We start from the raw sequence: 19954 nt of genomic DNA, 5'->3' as shown, positions 1-19954 counted from the left end.
CAGTGAAAGTCCTGTCCTGTATTTTGTCCACGTAATTAAATCAAATCATTAATCTGTGGTAATGAGTCTGGCCACAGGGGAGCCGCTTCATTAGGTGCAATGTGCTTTCTCATCAGGTCTGGTTTGCTGCGTGTTCACTTCCTCCATCCTCTGCTGCTCTGGCGTCGTCTCAGGGGTGAAGGGTGAAAAGAACAAAAGGTCACAAAAGGTCGAGGGGGATGGGGATTGGGCAACTTGGACGCCATTTTATTGTCATGTCTGAAATTCCATTCACAGCCAAGGGAAGCTATGGAAGCAGCTTGAGCTTCAAAAGTGTTATTTTTTTCACTATTGTCAGTCCATTTTACCCTTTTTTTAATCTCAGATGTTACTGAAACTAGCCTTTCTCCATTTTTTATTTCGTGTAATCCACGGTGAAATAGTTAATTTTTACTGATGTGCTATCAAGCATGGCAGTCATCATTTGGTTAAAAAAATACGGTGTTACCTTGGCTTATGAGTGTCCCAATTATTTACTTTTTTGAGATACGACCCGCCTCTCAGCTGATTTTTTGTGACGCAACATCCAACCAGCATCAAACTCCTTCACTTTCAGCGTTTAACTCACAAGAAGCATAATCTGTGCTTGCAGTGTTTTTGCAAAACTTTCAGACTTAATTTAAAAGAAACACCAAGAAAAGTGGTGTGTGGGTGTGTGATGGCGCTATGTAATGACACTTGCCTAACTCATTCAGAAACATTCTGATAGGGAGGATGAAACAGACCTCATTGGACAGGTTTTCATTAAAAAATGCCTGCAGGTGAAAGTGAGGAAAGTGTGGTGGAAAGGGTGAAAATCATTAAACATTCAGTTTCTTAGTTCAGCCTTTATCCTCCGCCACAGTAGCAGTCGTCTGATCTCAAATGTAACAGCTGTAAAGTCAACGTTATAAAAGGGGTTTATAGTAGGGCTGCAACAACTAATCGATTAAATTGATTAAAAGCGATTATTAAATTAGTTGGCAACTAATTTAATAAAGTTATTATAGTATAAGTTATAATAAAATAATTAAATTAGTTGGCAACTAATTTAATAACCGATTTTCATCTGCAACTTATCGCGGGTGTTTTGGTGCATCAAATTGTAGCTTACAGTATCTTAGTTCAGAGGAGATGAGCCCGCTCTCTTGCCGTAGGCTACTGAAAGAGGTGTGCATGCACTGAAAATGAGTCAGTGGCCAATTATATTTGCAGATTCAGCACTAATTCCAAGAAAGAGAAAGCTGTAATAAAATATTACTGAAGGAAAAATGCTTTTTATTGTCTGTATCGCTTTAGAAAATACCTAAAACAATTTTAAGCTAAATTGTAAAAGGGAGTGCAAAAATGTGTCATTATCCGATTCATTGATTAATCATTTAAATAATCCCCTGATTAGTTGATTATGAAAATAATTGTTGGTTGCAATCCTAGTTTATAGCAGAACATTCCGTTGTATTGTGTTTTTATACAATATCCCTTATTTATAAGTTCATTTTTCCTGTATAAAACAAAAATGTGACAAAAAAAATTTGCAGTGTTTTTTAGGGATCCAAAATGGATACAAATAAGGCATTTCAATTTATTTTAATGGGGTAAACTGATTTGACCTACGAGGAATTTGAGTTACGAGCTCCATCACGGAATAATTTAAACTCATACGTCAAGGTACCACTGTACAACTGTACAAGCTTGTATGAAGAGTGAAGAAACAGTCTAAATATGACCTTTAAGAGCAGTCAATGCCCTCATCATTAGACTTTAAATTTCACATTTAAAGGACAAGACCAAAAAAGAAAGGAAGTATTGCATTGTCCAGAGGTGGTGCCAAAATTAAACCAAGTTCCTTCCAGGTTACTTTACATATCACTGATTTTCTGGCCTCTTTATAAAAAAATGGACTAATAATAAATAATAATAAACAGAAAAAGGAAAAAAAGTGATAAGCCGCTGCTATGGAATTAAGAAATATTGTACACAATATCGAAAACCTCTCAGTAATAATCATTTTTTCCAATACAATAGCATCAGCAGCCACTGTTTGTTACCTTTTATGAAATCATACTTTTGTTATCTACTCTGCCATTCTTTCTTTTTCTTGTTCTCCCTCATTCATTCCTCCTGAATGAGCGGCTGCAGCTCATGAATACAGAGGCCCTCACAGAGTGTGGAGGAGGCAGAGTAGAGACAACAGAGCAGCACCGGTCCCTGAAGGTTAGATGTGAGAGGGATGTTGCTGAGCAAGCTTTATCACTGTGTTCCACTGAAGGATCAGTCACCACAGACTGCAGCCCGGCTCCTCTCTGATTCTTTATGTTCAATAACTTCCCCGATCTCTCTCTCCTCCTCTCCGATGTTATTATGTTTCCTCCAGCACGATTGGTTTTCCTTGCCCCCACTGCCTCCTCTGCCCACTTTTTAAGTTTATATGTCTTACCATGCGCCACTTTATCGCTTTTTTCGTTTCCCAGAGTAAAGCTGAGTAAATCTCTCTTCCCTTGCCTGACACTGCCGTGTCCATCCATCACAAAACGCTGCAGCTGAAACAGTCAAGTGGGGTCAATGATGCACCGTAAACTCCCTAACCTTTTTCATCCCTCATTGTTACCTTTGATGCCCTTGCGCCTCCCCCTGCCTGGTTATCACGTGCAGGGATGTAAGTGTCCATGTGCGTGTGGGAGAAGCAGAGCAGGATGACCTTGGCTGACGTTGAAGTCACTGAGTTGTAATTGATCCTTTGATGCTTCTTGATTGGTCCTTTTCCACGCTCATATGTGGTTAGGTTTTATTTCCCCAGCCTTTCGCAATAAACTTCCCTCACAACTCATTAATATCTTGCTGCTGATATTGGATTCTGCTTGTAACATGTGAACTTGCATGCTCTATGACTTCATCTTCAATTTAAATTTCCTCATGCATGTCTAATGGGTAAAACACAATCAGCACAAAATCACCGCAACATATTGAAAGTCAGGCTGGATGCTCACGTTGTTAGTTGAGATGCTGACTTTGTATAACATAAGAGGAGAAAGCCAATATCTGCAGCAGAGAACTCCTAATCCATTACCTCCACACGTGTAGACGGACATATGAAGACTGTAATGTTTGTCCTTCACGTGCTGCTGCTAAAGGTCTATTGCGCAATGGAGCAAAGTGAGCCTGTGGTGCACCATGCGTTGGGATACACCCCCTGTGCTCTCCTGACGTATATCACTGCAGCATGTGTGTTAGTGTGTGTGATGGAGCGCTGCCGCTGTGCCAGCATATTCTTCAAACCGACTGCTCTGCCCCAGCCGCCCTTCAGCCCAGCTACAAACCCTCCAATCCCTGAATATCACGGCTAGGTGCCAAGCGGGCAGCGTAGGGCATCCAGTCAGGCTAGGTTTATGACCCCGCTTTCGTCCTCCAGCCGGGCAGAACGCTGTTAATGTGATGGATGGAGTGGCAAGGCTGGCGCTTACACAATCACCCAAAGGGGATAAAATATGGCTGTAACCGTCTGGTTGCCCTGGAGAGGGAAAGATGGGGATTGGACTGCAACCAAAAGTCTGTTCTTGGAGTTCCACCTTTTCCCAACTAAATACTCCCGGTGGATCTGTCCCAGGAGAGTGTGTGCTTCAGTGACAGTGGGTAATATTTGAGGGACTGGATTCATCCTCCACCTTTCCTTGAGTTACAAATAAAAAGATGAGATATTCTTTCTCATCTTTCTTTGTTTAGGCCATTTCACACCTGATCGACCAGGGATGGGTATCGATGAGATCTTATTGCTATCAGTGCTGTTCTTTGTAAACAACATTTTATTGAGTTAAAAGTAAAAAAGGACAAATTTGGTCACTGTATCTGGTAGGGCTGGGGCGGTATGCTATTCTCAGGTTTTAATTCTATTACAATTTTTGGGGTGCCAATTCAATTTGAATTGCCATTCTTCGATATTTACGATTTTTGTGATTTTTAGTTTGCTTTTTTATCACCAGACCATGTGAAAAGTTAATTGATGATGATAATGTCTACAGACTATGTCAGGAGCCATATTTTCCCATAAAATGCACATCAAGTGAGTCAGAGAGAAACATTTCACCCTCTGCTGGAGAAAAGTGGTACATTTTTTCCAATCCAGTTTATAAACAAAGACTAAATAAATAATTTGAATAAGGAATTTGAATTTGAAAAAAAAAAGATCTTTTTTAAAAAGAATCCCGATTTTGATATTGTCAAACGAAAAATCCCAATATATTGATTTTCGATTTTTTCTTCCACCCATCCAGCTGCATCCCTGCAGGCTGCAGTCTCACAGCTGCTGTTTTCTCGCAACAGCACCACCTAGTGAATTGGAGGTGTCTTTCAGCTCACGTCGGTGATTCTCAAAATCTAACCCATTGGAGGTGTTTGCGGCGTAATTGACCAATATTTATGCTTGTCATTGCTTAACATTAATATTACACAATGCTCTTCACTGTTCATTTTCTACATGTTAATTTTGATGTAAAATTATCCAACGTTTACATCATTTTTAAACACATAAAAGTAAACATGTGACTTCAGTTTTTCCTAGACAAGCTATTCCGTATTACACTGCGCATGTGCGACTGAGTGCTGTAAGACTGCAGCCGTGAGACTGGGGTCTGCGAAGCTGCAGCTGGACCCTTCTCCTCCCTACCCCTAGCATCTGGATATCTCTGGATGTAAAAAAAAAAAAAAAAAATAGTAAAAATCTTTGCACATGGTCACTGGATCCTACCCTCAGCTTTGCTTTTTTGCAGGAAAATTGCAGCTGCTGTACTTGTCCGAAGTTTGTTGAACACTTGAGACTCTCGCTGTAATTGTATTTAACGCTGTGCATTGACAAATGTTTTAACATGTTGGTGGTGTTGCCACCCTTGCATGATAATTCAGCTTTTCGCAAATTGCACTTTGCGTTTTTAGCATTCTTCTTGGTAAATGAAGCCAAGCTTTTGATTGCTTTAATCTCTCCACCATTACTTTGGGAATTCTGTTGTGGCTGATGAGCGTGATTGATGTGTTGGACATTCATTGGAAGTTCTGGCTGCTCCAGCGTAATTTGAAGAATTAACATGAGAAGCGTAAAGGCTAATGATGTCGATGGATCGAACCATTTCCAATCGATTTCTTGACAGATAACCTCTTTCTCAGTCGATTAACTTTGGTCCATGTTCTCCTCATTCTAGTCATTAGTGTGACTGAGATGAGTCATGAAGCAGTGATTCAATCCATTACAAGTATTGTATTTTTTTTTAGCTCTATAAATTTAGAGGAATGTGTATTTGTTGCCAAAGCTAGCAAAATGTCAGCCATTATTATTTCAAACACTGGTTTACTTCTCAAAATGAAGTTGTTGTGGTATTTGATAACTGATACTAAAATTAAACCTAAAGCTGACTCATTACACACATAACAGTTTTTTGTTCTTTTATTTATTCTGCTTTATGAAGAAGTTCAAGACTAAAGGATCACATTTACATCTTTTCAGGTAACAGGGGCAGAAGATTTTAATCAAAATGCCTTAAAGCTCTGTGTTTAAACAGACTAACTTGTATCTTGGTTATAGATGCGTATAGAAGCTTTTAGACTGAAATTATTTGCCATGCTGCACAAAAGCCCAACCCTATAGTGTAGGCTTTGTGAGACCTTTTTAATTCTGAGATGGAGATGGTTTGATAAGACCTCTCTCCGTCCTTGCAGACTGTAATCAATCGTTTATTGTCTCTGGGTTGTAATTTATACAGTTACATTGTATTAACAGTCTGACTGCGGGGTTGGATCCACGTTCCTGTGGGCAGGATATGAGTGATGGCAGAGTGAAAGGAATTAAAAGATGAAATATGATATGTGAAAGAAAAAGAGGTAGAGGCTGGAGAAAGAGGGGTGGTCACCTGCTTTAGCTGCTTAGAAAAGTGATTCATGCTTGGTCGTGTTGATTTATAGCACATTCAGGCTTACACGCAATGTATATGAATGTGTGTTTTATGTATGCATGAATGTAATGTGCTCCATCTTATCCAGCGGGCTTGTACGTGTGCAGAAACTTGCATACAGACCATTCTCCAGAGCCTATAGAGCCTCGGGAATGGACCATTGTAATCCTGCAGTTTAGCTTCATGTGTGTGTGTCTGCATTTGGCCGATAAGAAGATTTATTGAAGGTCCTTTTTGTTCTCACAGCAATACTTTCCTCCCTTCCCCCTTAATAGTTAAGTCACAAGAAACCATGATTTAATTAAGCACAGATAAGCATTTTGGCTTTGCAACACAGTTGGAAACACGCTGTAGGAGTGAACATGCGTATTTGGTCACAGTCTAGGAGAAAGGGACGCTCGGACACACAGAGAGTGTTGGAGAACATGAGGACAGGAGAAGATGAGTGACTCTGAAGGGTATCAGCGCTGAATGCAAATGCTGGCAGGTGGAACAGACTAAGATGAAACAGCTTTTTGAGCTTCATTTCTGACAACTAACTTTGTTGACGAAGGAGAACAGTGTGTGTGTGTGTATTTGTTATGTAACCTGGCAGAGAGTAGGTGTTTCTCTGGTCTCAGGGGAGATATGGGACATTTCAGTAAAACTCTGAGTTTTGCAGCAGTAGGTGTGCTGTATCCTCAGACATGTGCAAAGACAAACTCACATTCTGCTGACAGGGTTTTGATCCAGTGTTCAGGAAACTTACTTTTCAAAAGGGGGATGAAGAAATCTTGTTTGTCAATAACTGGTATCACAGACAGCTTTTACCTTCTTCTTCTTATCCCAGATGCAAAGTAAAATAAGATGAGACCCTCTTAACTGGCAAAACAGACTCTGACTCCAGAGAAACTGCTCCTCCGGGAGATTTGTTTCACTACTTTTTAACACCTCTGAGCAAACTGCTATCTCCACGTGACTCTAAAAATAAGCCTCTAACCTTGATTTATTGATTGACTCATCATCTCATTTATTACACTTTTTAATTACCCATGTCCTCATTGTAAAAAAAAAAGTAGAGGAAAAAAAGGTATAATTACGGACTAAACACCACAGGAGGAGCTGCTTATTCTCAGGTGAGAAGTTCATTCAAACATATGCGTGCACACACTCACAAAATTATACTAAAGAGCTAATCCTTCCCCTCAGTCTCACAAACACACACACTCCAGCTCTGCGGTGGCTTGCGGCGATGTTCCAGGTGTAATTATAGAAAGTTTTGGCCTCTGATTACAGCTGGAAAACGGCTTTGCCTCGTGTCTCTGCAGGATGTCCGCAGGAGGTTTTTCCACTTGTCCAGCTGAGGTTATCTAACTTTAATGAGTTTTTCCTTTTCTGTGGGGGGTGACGAAGTGTGATCGGCTCACCTCAGTGACTGTCAGAGAGCCTCGGGGTGAATGTTTCGCCCCCTTACTCTCTCTGAGCCTGGGAGAGTTGCAGGCGTGCCCTCAGGTCAGAGAGAGACCTATTCAGGTCAGGTGTTACAGACGCTTCAAACACTGTGAGAAATGAGCCCAGGGCAGCTGGAGACTTCCTGCTGATCTTAGTGCAGGTGTTGTGAACATGGTGGGCGATGCATCAGCGGTAATGAACAGCTCCCACAGGTCTCTTTCTAGCAGTCACAGGTTGTTACCTATGGGTGATTAACAGCATTAATGAAGGGGGTGGAAAAACCGAAGGCACTCAAAGTGCTGTCTTCCTGTTTTTATAACCAGTTCATTAAAACACCATGCTTGTAATCTCAGCAGTTTTTGTGTTATATTAACAGAAAGAATTTGTTTTAATGAAAGTTCCTCGTGTGTGTCTTTCAGCCATCATGTACGTGATGGGAGCCCTGGGACCTGCGGCTGGATACCTGCTGGGAGGCGTCCTCATCGGATTCTACGTTGACCCCAAAACAGTCGTCAACATTGACCAGAGTGACCCTCGCTTCGTCGGAAACTGGTAAACAAACTTGCACATCTACAGTCAAACTGGAGCTGTATCATGTTTCCTGTGTGATGAGCAGTCTGTTTAAAGATGCTATGAGGAGGATCTGTTTTAATTGGACTGCCATGCCACCTTATGGCCCAGAGTCTCCGCACACTGTTGTAAATTACTTTCAGCGAGGCGTATGTTTGTTTTGGGATTAAATGGAGATCTGATTGAAACAAATTTTCTTTGTTCAAGTTAACTTTTGATGTGATAGAACGCACCAAGGTAAGATATTTATCAGTACAGTTACGCAGCTCTACAGTTTGAAACGTGACATCAAGCCAACATTTTAGCAGCCAGCTATATGTTAGCAAGTCATCGTCAGCCTGGTGCTCTGAAGTATCTGTGGGCTAATGTGACAACCCTAGACTGTATGTAGAGTGGACAGCGTGGCCCCACCATTTATCATTGTACGGTTTTGAAGCCAAAATACCCCCGTCACAGGCGCAGCCATTGTAGCAGTTGTACAGCCAGAGTCTGCGCAGTAGAGACAGTGAGGGATTCTGGGAGAATGAGTGGAGCCGGGTGACAAAAATAATATTTTTTATTCTTTCAAGAGTCTAATCACTTCTTGACTCTACCTCCCGACATATTTTACAATACCTGAAAAAATACACGAGAAAGGCAGCTGTCAATCATCAGGATTTTTTACCTCTTATAATGAATAAAAACAAAACTTTTCAGAAAAAAGAGGACTTGAATACAAGACAGCCAAATGATATCTTTAAATCACCACAGCAATCAGACATGAGAAACATTTTTACGAGGTGTATTAATTTTTTAAAGTTTGACCACAGCCCATCAGGAATGACTGGAGAGACAGATTTTTTTTTACCTATACTGCAGCCAGCCACCAGGGGGAGCAGTTTTTGTGGCAACCTCACTTCAAGCCGAGCAAGATGACGTCCATTTTTTTAGTAAACACTGTCAGTTTGAAAGTTGTTTAGTAGCCGTTTACATTTAGCGCAGCTGGCAGCTCGGTGCTCCAAGACATGTCTGTCATGTGTAACGTCAGTAAATCCTGGTTAGCCATGTCCTGCCAGTCATCTACCAAGCAGAGCTAACGTAACCTCACTTTTCATTTTATTGATAGACTCTCAAGTTTGAACAGACCACTGCAGAATAACTGCTGACTGTGGGTTGGAAAATTATCACAAACAGCTTAGTCCGTGTGTTATAGTGTCACGTTTAGCTTTCTTCTGCTCTTCTGTCCTTTTTCTATATGACTGTTAGGCTCCTGTGTCCACCATCACTACAAAATTAATTATAGAAATCGCTTATAGCAGAGAAAGACACAGATCTCTGTGTTTTATCTCTTCTCTCTACTAAACTTAGTCAGCCGGTGTGGTGTTGTCAAAGAGACCTGGACGTGCTGTAAATCCATCCGGTCCTGGTGGACCTGAACTGAAAGCTATAAAGTAGCAATTAAAAATAACGTGTAACCAGCAATATTGGCGCTGATGATCTCATTTTAAAGTGTGGATTACAATCAGGCATATATCTAGAAGGGAGACTTTCTCAAGATCACTTTCAAACTCCTCACAGCCCCTTTAAAATGCATCCACTTTGTCTTCCCATCAGGTGGAGCGGCTTCCTCTTGTGCTCCATAGCCATGCTCCTGGTCATCTTCCCCATGTTTGCCTTTCCCAAAAAGCTGCCTCCACGCCACAAAAAGAGGAAAAAGAAAAAGATCGGCTCACCCGGCGATGTCTCCAGCGATGACGAAATGATGAAGGAGAAGTCTAGCAGTAAAGGACAGAACGTCTCCTCGTCCATGGGCTTCGGAAAAGACATCAAAGGTGAGGAAGAAATGATATTAACCTCTGGACTGTGTTGAAGTTACCTACATACAGGAAGCATCATCTATTGATGTACAAATGGCCCGTAATCCAATCAATGAAGAGGATTAGTCATCTTATCTAACAGTGAGAGCTCCGCTGAGCTCTCCTTAAAAGATGTTATTGATTTATGATGGAGGAGGCTGTCCACACACATGACTGATGAAGCAGACAGTTCAATCAAACGCTGGCAGTTTTTGCAAATGTTGTGTTGAATTAAGTTTTGTGTTTAGTTTAGCAGCCTTAATTTTATACTAAGTGCAGTTCATTATCCATGCATGCCTGGCGTTAAGCTGCTTGCACCTGGGTCTGTTTTTATTGTCCTCATTTCGCCAGATTTTCAGGAAACTCCGGGTATTCCCTGGGAGAGCCCTCTGATTCAACTGAAATCTGCTCCAGTGTTTCCCTGTTTCCTCTTTTTTTGACTGAAAGAGAAACATCAGACAGCTCTCCCTCTCTCACTCTCCGCGCTCTCTTAAATGAGCTCTCGAGGGAACTCAGTCACGTTTCCACACACAGGAGTAGACAGACTGCAGCAGAGCAAATCTCTGACAGACGGGGTTTGCTCCCTCTCTCTTTGTTTTATGCAAAATAACCAAAGTGAATTCTAAAATGGATTTAAATGGGTGCATACTCATCGGTGCATGCTTACACGCTCTCCCTAGACGGGATTTTGTCTCAGACAGCAGAAAACACACTCTGTAACTATGAATGCAGCACAGCTTCTCCAGATCAGCGTTGGCTCTCCTGCTGTGTAGTGTGTCCCAGCAGGACGGTTTAGGCTGTTGTGTAAGCTCTGGCCAATTCTGCAGACTCAATGTTTGGATCTGTGAGGTATTTTTGTTGCTGTGTTTGTCCTTTATTTTAAGTGTGTGTGTGTTTTCTGCAGCACAAAGTCAGCACTTTCTTTGAAAGGTATGCTGCACTGAAGTGGCTGTTTTCTTCAAGAATTTAGGTTTGCCCTAGGGATCATCAGCAAACAGAAATATGCTAACATGAAATATTTTCAGTGATGGAATCAGAGCAAGCTCTCCGACTGTCGTTCACTGCAACCCTGAACATTTCAAAGACTTTATGATTTCATGGATTTTTTTGTATGAAAGCTGACTGCAGCCGCATACTTTCATTTCTGAGGTATTTCAATCGACACTTTCTTCCCCCACAGGCTGTAAAAAACAGATACCATCTTCCTATTCTGCGCTCTGAGGCAGGATAGGAGCTGTTTCAATGGTTGCAACATCAGGAATATCAATACCTGCAGCAGAAGCTGCTGCACGGAGTCTTCAGACTTTAATTTTGACCCAGTCATCAACTAAACTCACAGCAAAAACAATAAAACAGCAAATGCAGCAGCTATCACGAGCCAGTGGTCTGTTTGATTTTGGTAGCAGCTGCTGCAGACGTCAACAGGACCTCACCATCTGTACCCCCCTCTAGACGAGATTACTGCCTCTCCCCAGGAATGAAGTCATTAGCGTCACTGTTTTATTCACACCTTTGATCAGAAGGTAGCACTGACAGATGCAAACTGTTGCCCCACCTACAGCAGGATTAGATGAATTAGTGCAGAGATGGCTATCCCCACACAGACGCCCCGTGCCAGCCGCATGATAACCTCCCCAGTAAAAGCCAGTTTAATCCACATTTCATGGAATTTCTATGGTTCTGTCTTTGCTCTGTTTGAAGTGGCAAAACAAAAGAAACTCATGACAGTCATGTGACTTAAGTCGTAATATTTGTCTCAAAGTCTTTAACACTCTGGGTCATAAATACGGATCTCAGCAGACCACACTCCCTGTCACATACAGACAGACAGACTGCACACAGAAGACAAAGCCTGAGATTAAAATGATGAAATGTCAAACCTAATCATAACGTTTTCATCTAAACGTCTCTAATATCCACATGCTTTTTTCACCATCCTCCCTTTTCTTCCATCCCACAGATAGCAAAGGTCAAGAGTAGGCAATTTTAATTTTTCTTTCCTTTTTTTTGAGAGTAATTAGCCCTCAAAGTTCAAATTCATTTGAATAGAGATGGTTTTTGTGCACACAGGTGAGTTTTCTTCTTTAAGCTGCTGATTGTTGTACCTGATAGTGTGACCTTCCCTGGCCCTTTGGATTATAAATGCTGACAAAAGGATTAAATTAGCTCTCTTTGGTTTTCTGTTCTGACTGTACAATATGATTTTTAACTGATGATTAACGTCCTTTTTTCCAGGGCCATTGTTAGAAGTGTTGGTAGGAAATAGGAATAAGTGTTAAACTCCATGAATGCATGTTTTTATAGATCAAGATTGTGCTCATGGACTTATTTGGCAACATAACAAAGCAGACATCTGTTCCAACAGCAGCTTGTTCCAGCTAGAGGTCAGCTATGACATGTAGTCTCTGCAACATGTCTGCTCAGAGCATCACAACAAGACGCTAAAACTACATCAGCTTTATCTTATGTAAAGAGCCAGCAGCTTGAATCTGAGGTCCCTGTGGACTATGGAGAACCTCATTCTGTCAGACCTGCACCTGAAAGCCTGAAGCTGAGTGTGTGTTCAGATATGAAGGAGTGTGTGTGCTCCAGCTTGAGGACTGTGTTCTGCTTAACCTTGACATTTTCATGGAAACTTTTCAAGTGCAAAAGAAGCACTTTACAAATAACTCATGGAGGCTTTAAAGCAACAACAACAACAGACAGAAACAGGCCTCTTGGCTTTTCTTTTCCCCTGATGTTTCACGTTTCTGCGGTTTGCAGGATGATGGGATGGGGCTTGAAATGGAGAGGGTAGAAGATTGGATTTTTCTAAACGTGGTTAATGAATGCAGACTGAGGGCAGCTTTTTGATATCCAATTCATTCTCAGTCAACTCAATAAGCGTCTGATCAGTGAGAACACTTGGGCCGTTGGGATTACTAGTTTGGCAGAAGTGCAAGTTTTTTGGTGACAGTGACAACATTCATTTTGTTGACATTTTATGTATATTTGACAGGGCATGATGTGAGTCAGAAGGTGGGATTGGATTTGTGATAAATATAGGGATGATGATTCATTCTGAATAGTACAGCAGTTTGTGTACATTTCCTCTAGGGAGTGTGCAAAAATACGTATATTCAGAATGTGATGTTGCACTATTATTTTTACTAACAGTTTGCATGCAGAAATTTAAATTTACTTTTTTTTGAAAAGTTATTTTGTGTACTTTTTTGCCATTACTTGGCAGGGCAGATGAAAAGAGAGTGTGAATGAGGAGAGAAGCGATTTTGGCCCTGAGTTGAACCAGTGACCGCTGCCATGTGGTCTTCAGCCTCTGTATCTAGGACGATTAAACTGCCAGGGCTACCAGTGCCCTGAATTTACTTCAGTCAAATAGTGTGATGTTTGGCGTCATGGGGACTGTTATCACAGTAACACAGACACCAACAGTTATCACAGCTGAAATAAAGTTGTCACAATAATAACATCTTTGTGATATGCTTTGAACATTTAGGGGATGGACAGCATTAACAGTAGGTTGATTGTCCAGCCTTACTGCTTTCTGTTTAGGCAAAAAACTCTGAACATGTGCAAAGGAAGTTGAAGAGAGGGTCTGCAACAACAGTTGTGCTAAAAAGTACAAAAAAAAACCTCGAAACCAGTGATGAATCCTGGTACGGCGACTGCTAAACTGACAACATGTGACCTAATCAAAATCAAGTCGGAGTGTGAGACCACAAGCAGCTTTCTGTGGACAGTTGATTGAGTCTTTTGTCCCATATTTCATGTTCTCCTTTTTGCAGTTCCTTTCTTCCTGTATTTTCTTGCTTTCAGTAGTGCCTTAAATCCTCTGTCTTCTTTTAGGGTGAACAAACAAGAAAAGGGTTTTTGGGGTTTAGGTAGAGGAACCCAGCTTCATGCGCTGCAGTAAAGACTAGCTAGCTGGCAGACATTAGCTGATAACTGTCGTTATTTAAAATGATTTAGCTCAATATTTGCATTTAATTATTTTAAAAAGGCCGTCATCCTTAATTTTTGTTACAGCAAAAGCCCTTATCTGCAAATATTTTGAAAAGAGTTTCTGTTTCAGTGCATGATGAAGTATTTGTTTTGGCGTTTTTTTGTACACTGTAAATGGTTCCATGGTTTTGCCACCATATTGGTTTTTATCTTGACAGTGCAGATTAAACGTCCACAAGTACATTCGTGACTCATGCTGGAAAAAGAGGAAGAATTTTATTTTTTTCTTTGAAGTAAATACATTTATAGCCTACATAAAGCTGTGAAGCCAACATCTTTAGGTGCAAGACCTGATTTGGGACATGGTCTTCAGAGCCACCATGACTGCAAGCATCTGCCTTGCTGATCTCCCCTATAAGTGAAACCCTGTGAAGGCTTAGCTGGAATACTGTTCTGTACCCTTTTTTTGATTTAACAGAAATTGACATCTGGGTTTTATCTTTAAAAAAGTCATCCTCTGACAGAGCACAGATACCCAGCAGTTTCAGTCTGCCTGGTGATAGTAATGTACTTACAGTTTGATCATGTGACTCTTGAGTGACAGGCTGAGAAGGGAACTGCATCATATCAACCAAATTACCCTCCAGCAGGAAACATAAAGGGCATGTTGGCCCTTGTTGTGATGAACAGAGAATGACGACATTAAGGCTGGATGGATCTACAGAGCTTTGTTTGTTTCTGCCTGCCAGCAGAGATGCACATGATCCTCATACTTACAGGCTTTTGTTCAGTAAAGTTGCTGCTAGCTGTAACATTTTCACAACTTAGTCTTTGGCTACTTAACATGGGTACATAATGTGAGTCTTTTAACTGTTTAGTTCTGTATTGATGCGTGACACAAGGATAGTTATCCAGATGTGATATAACAAGGTTGAATTTGTGTTTGAGAAACACATCGTGTCTTTATGTCTGAGATATTTTAAGTTTGCATTAACTTTTCCTTGTTATACTCCAAGGTTATCATTACATCAGGTTTATTTGTGTTACAGTCAAAGCTATTTTCTTCTTAATCACAGCTTTTCGGTTAGGACTCCTGTTCTGCAGTAGGGTTCAGTTTGTGTGGGAGTGAGAGACAATTTAAGAGCCAGATTGTGCGTTAATTACAGCGCCACAGTAATGAAGATCTCCGTCTTGTCTTGTTTCCTTTCCTCAGATCTCCCCAAGGCAGCACTGAGGATCCTCAGCAACATGACCTTCCTGTTTGTCAGCCTGTCCTACACGGCAGAGTGCGCCATCGTCACCGCCTTCATCACCTTCATCCCAAAATTTATTGAGTCACAGTTTGGCATCCCCGCCTCCAACGCCAGCATTTACACAGGTGAGTCCCCCTTTTTTGGCTGTCTGTCTTTTTTTCCTTTCTTTCTTTTATTTTAATTTTAGCCAATGATCCCAGTGAAACGCCATCAAGGATGTGTTTTACGGAAAAATGTTGTAAAACTGAGGTTTTCAAGTCCTCTGTTTGTCCCTCCTTTCAAATATTTCTTCAGGCAGCTGTCCCTCTGAGCAGGGAAAGATGTTTCCTGGATATAAACCTGTTTAAAGTGGTGCAGCATGGGGCTGTCCAATCAGGGTCTGGTATACGAAACAACTCTAAAAGAAATACAGCATGATAAAAATCTGAGCTGTGCCGACTTCATGCTGCTGCTGACTCATGTTTCTAAAAACCACCCAGAGAAAGTTTGAACAAACAGTGAAAGTTTCTTTTATTGTTATTATTATTATTATTATTATTATCATTAAAATTACCGCTCATCCTTTTTTTCCAGAGTTCTTTCTTTCCTTGCTCTTCTTTATTTTTCCATTGTTCCTTTTATTTCTGTTTTTTCTTTTTCTTGATTTACTTTCTTTACTTTCTTCATTTTTTCTGTTTCCTTTTCAGAACTGTTCTTTTTTTTCCCTTCTTTTTGGTTGCAATGCTCCTATAAAATCAGACATGTAATACTTTGAGGTAGTTAGCCATTTCCAGTGTACTGTACTTTTGGGAGGGGGGCTCTTTTCTTCATCACACTTGGTTTGCAGCAGCTAAGACACCATTGGACATAGCTTTGATAAATGTAAAACGTAGTTTGTTACACTTTGACTTCTTATTTTCTGAAGGCAGTAATGATTTATGGTCTCATTGATTCTTCCCTTCATATATCAGTGCAAACATGGTCAGAAAGTCTCAGTGCTTTAAGAAGGTAAATGGGCCAGCTGAAGAAGTTTGGCTACAGTTTCCCATCTTGAGAAAGAAATTAAATATGACTCAAAGTAAGTAAACATGTTTAATTCGTACAGTGAAATGCAGTAAAAAAGAAGTCATTTCAGACGTTCATGGAGTTGTCCCTAAAATATCTATAATCACACAAAGAATTGGATCAATGAGGCTGAACTGCCCAAAGCAAACAGTTGATTAAAATGTATCGTTCAGTGCTGCAGCATTTACAAAAATTATTGATCCTATCTGAACAAAGTTATGAGGAATTAATACGAAGAGGCAGATGTGTTTATACCAGGGTTAAATTTTAAAACCAGCAGGTAATTTTCCCCTTATAGAACTCACCTTTCTTTACAGTGAATATGTTTTATTCTGTGTAATGGATTTTCTTCTTTCTTTGTTCCCTGATCTTGAGGAGAAATGACACATCCACATGAACCATATGTACCATTGTTCTGTACCTGTTTGAGCTCACATGTACTCTCGCCTCTTCGTGTTCTCACGTAATGATTCATCGTCGCGGGGCAGAAATGTGACTCAGAGTCCTGCTGACTTTCATTCAGTGATGAGCTTTCCTTACATCCACGGCTGTAACACACGAGTCTCTGTGGACTGTGGGAGACACATTATTCATAACGTGATCATGCATGTACACACACGCACCACTTCAAGGCTGTACAAAGAAAAAGACTGGTCCTGAAGTCGTGTCTGAGCTGGTGGTGCTAAAACACTGGAAATAATCAAGATTTGGGATTATCATAACAGCAGGGTGCATTTTTCTCTCACTTTCACCTGTGAATGAAAAAAGGTGTGTGTGTCTGCCACTTAACATATGGTCATTTCCAGACACACAAACACACACCCACATAGACAATACCATTGCCTCATCTCATCTGCTTGTTGCCAGGATACAAGGGGTAAGGGCAAACGGGTGGTGCGGTTGCTATAGCCACCCAAAGGATGCCAAGCTGCCGCGATGTGATGATTGTTGGGGGGAAGGAGCAGGAGAAGGAGGAAGAGGAGCACAGTGACTCCTTCCTCAGGGAGACAGATGGGCTGACCATGTGTGACATTTTCCTAACGATGGTCGGATTATTGCTAAGACTGAAAAGCAGACTTTTGATTGAGTATTAAATAGTTTTCAATTTGTGGTGTTTTTGGCGCCTAGTGTGAATAGAGCAGTATCCCTTGCATCTAACACAAATGTATTTCCAACATTTTTTTTTTTATTTAATCTTTGCGCTGTTTCCAGTGGCCAAGAGCACTTGAAGCAACATTAGCTATAGATAGTCGCTTAAACAAGTATAAACACTCAAGTCTTTGAAAGGCTGCTCAGTGAGTTTCAGTGGGATTTGTTGCACAACACACTCACAAATTAAGTGTAACGACAAACTTTAAAGTCCCTGTGAGGACTCTCTAAGTGATCTTGAAAAAGTTGGTTACAATAAAGGTTATTAGGTTATTTCCAAATGCTTTTCTCATTATTTGTGGTCCAGGACCAGATTGATGTATGGCGCGTAAAAGTCTCTATGACAACACCATGTAAGCCAACAAAGTTTACAAGTAAGAAGAGGGATCTGTTTTTCTCTGCTGAAAAGGATTTCTTAAAATGATTTCATTGTAACAGTGGACACTGAAGTTGAGCTGTCAAAAAGGAAGAAAGGACAGAAGAACAGAAGAGCAGAAGAAAGCTAAACAGGAGAGCGATATAGCACAGGCTAAAGACTAATACGTGGGTTAGGCTGTTTGTGGTAATGTTCATTCCAACCCACAGTCAGCAGTTATTCTGCAGTGGTCTGTTCAAACTTGAGAGTCTATCAATCAAATGAAGAGTGAGGTTCATGGGAAATGGAGTCTTTGGCCCAGAAAACACCAGTTTGTCCTCACAGCCCCTTTAAATGAGAGTTTAAAAAAATTAGATAAAAATAACTTGAAAACTAAACTAAAAGTGCACATTGAGTAAAAGGTTAAGTTTTTGTGTGGCTTTCATTGTTTACTAATAAAAAATGTTGCAGATATTATCAAAGATGTCAGTGGTCTTATTCTTCTGGAGGACATGACTGTCCCAGCCCCATTAGGAATAAAATGAAACAGTTTTTAAATCTTCATATTCTTTTTTAAGACACCTAGATCATACTAGATAAAAAGCAGTTAGTGGTCGTCAAAGTGCAAAAAAAAACTGCATTAAAAAAAAAAAGCTGTATGTGTTCAAATGAGCAACAATAGATAAGAGAATCCCATCATACCATTGTCCTTTGGCACAATATGTCAGCATATCTGTGGGAAGATGAGCACAAAGTACAAGCAAACACAATAAGTCAGAAACAAACATGTCAAAATACAATAAGCAGGAGTCTTGAAAATAACCATCTTGATGGGTTTGTGTCGTGCCGGGTTAAAGAGCCGCCACTGCTACGTGCTTATTAGATGTTTCTACAGAAACACGTCTGACACGCCTCCCTCAGCTGCAGCTCCCCCGAGCTGCGTCTCTGCTCTCTGAGTGTTCGGCGGCTCTCAACCTCAACCCCTGTTCCTTTTAAACATGCATCCCCAGTTTTTAATCACTTTAACTCTTTTGTGATAAATACCTTATTCCTCTTTTCAAGCTGTAAAAAACGTGTTAGAACAGCACGTTCAGCTGCCTAAGCTTCTCTGATGAGGAGCTGTGTAAACAACCATTAATGAAATGCATACATGTGCAAATTTATCCAATAACGCAGAAAAACCTGTCACATTCATGCCAGTGTAGCAGTTAATCCAGATAAGATATGTGTAAATCATTCATGTAGGATCAAACACTCACACACTGTGTGCGTGTGCGCCTTATGTCACAGTGATATTATATCTGCTTTGGCTGTGTAGATGTTTAATCCTGCAGAAAGCACCAGGTTTTAGCACAGAAACATGCACTTGAGGGATAATATTTTGTCACAGCTGTTGGTCGCTCTGCTTGCGCTGAGCGTGCTCAGATGTCTCTCCTTCTTTTTCTTTCTCTTGGTGTTTGTGTTGCAGGCTAACACGCACATGCATTCATACAGAAAAGGCAGGATACGGATGACATCTCTCTGTACTTTGATCTCTTCTCTGCTCATCCTCTTTCTCTGACGACCCTCCACCCCCGCTGGCTGACCCTGTAATGCTCATTACCCGCCAGCGAGTGCCTGTGGTCGGGCTAGAGAGCGGCAGTGTGCAGCCTTCCCGGGTTTTAACTCCTGGGCTGTGACACTTTTCCATTCTGCCAGCTTCTCCCATCTTCATGCTATCAATTAGAGCAGCTCTGGTGGAACGGGAGCACGTGTCACAGCCTGAACTGACTCACTGTTAGCCTGTAGCGTAGCCTAGTCACAGCGAATACCAGAAGCATTTTCTCATCCTTTCTTAAGTGAAAAGATTTCTTGCTTTGACATTAGGAAGATAAGTGTTTCTTTTTCTAGGAACTGTGCCGACATCACACAGACTGATAAAACCATGAACATTAACATGTCCCTTTATTGTTTGTGTGCCTGATTTGAGTTACTGAAGATCAGAGGCTTGATCCTTGATGTCATGAACTCTGTCATGCTCCTCTGTAATTGATTCCATGGTGACAAGCATGACATTAATTAACCGCTCTATTTCTGTGCCGTTTGCAACACTTCTTGATTAGTGCACGCACCTCTGTTTTTCTCTGAACTCTCCCAGGTGTGATCATCGTACCCAGTGCTGGAGTCGGCATCGTGCTGGGCGGCTACATCATCAAGAAGCTGAAGCTCGGCGCCAGAGAGTCAGCCAAACTGGCCATGATCTGCAGCGGCGTGTCTTTGCTCTGCTTCTCCACGCTCTTCATCGTGGGCTGCGAGAGCATCAATTTAGGAGGCATCAACATACCGTACACCACCGGGTAAGGATATGCAAGTGTTAGCTCTTTATTTCTACAGGCTGGAAACATCAACAGTGCTGTTCATTTTGACAGCACATTTGGATTT

General features: G+C 41.1%; 1 protein-coding gene across 1 annotated transcript in view; it reads left to right on the top strand.

Annotated features, from left to right (window-relative positions):
* The window catches only part of slco5a1 (solute carrier organic anion transporter family member 5A1), a 50440-nt gene that overhangs the window by 19467 nt on the left and 11019 nt on the right, over nt 1–19954 (top strand). The window contains exons 3-6 of the mRNA XM_074693066.1: nt 7805–7937; nt 9549–9766; nt 14946–15110; nt 19671–19869. Of these exons, the coding sequence (XP_074549167.1) occupies nt 7805–7937; nt 9549–9766; nt 14946–15110; nt 19671–19869 (715 nt within the window). The remainder of the gene's footprint in view (nt 1–7804; nt 7938–9548; nt 9767–14945; nt 15111–19670; nt 19870–19954) is intronic.

The sequence above is a fragment of the Halichoeres trimaculatus genome, unplaced genomic scaffold (genome assembly GCF_033239565.1).
Source record: "Halichoeres trimaculatus isolate MK-OKI-2021-1 unplaced genomic scaffold, fHalTri1.1 fHalTri1_scaffold_18, whole genome shotgun sequence".
Classification (NCBI taxonomy): domain Eukaryota; kingdom Metazoa; phylum Chordata; class Actinopteri; order Labriformes; family Labridae; genus Halichoeres; species Halichoeres trimaculatus.
Note: the sequence above shows the minus strand (reverse complement) of the source record. Positions and strands in the feature narration are given on the sequence as shown.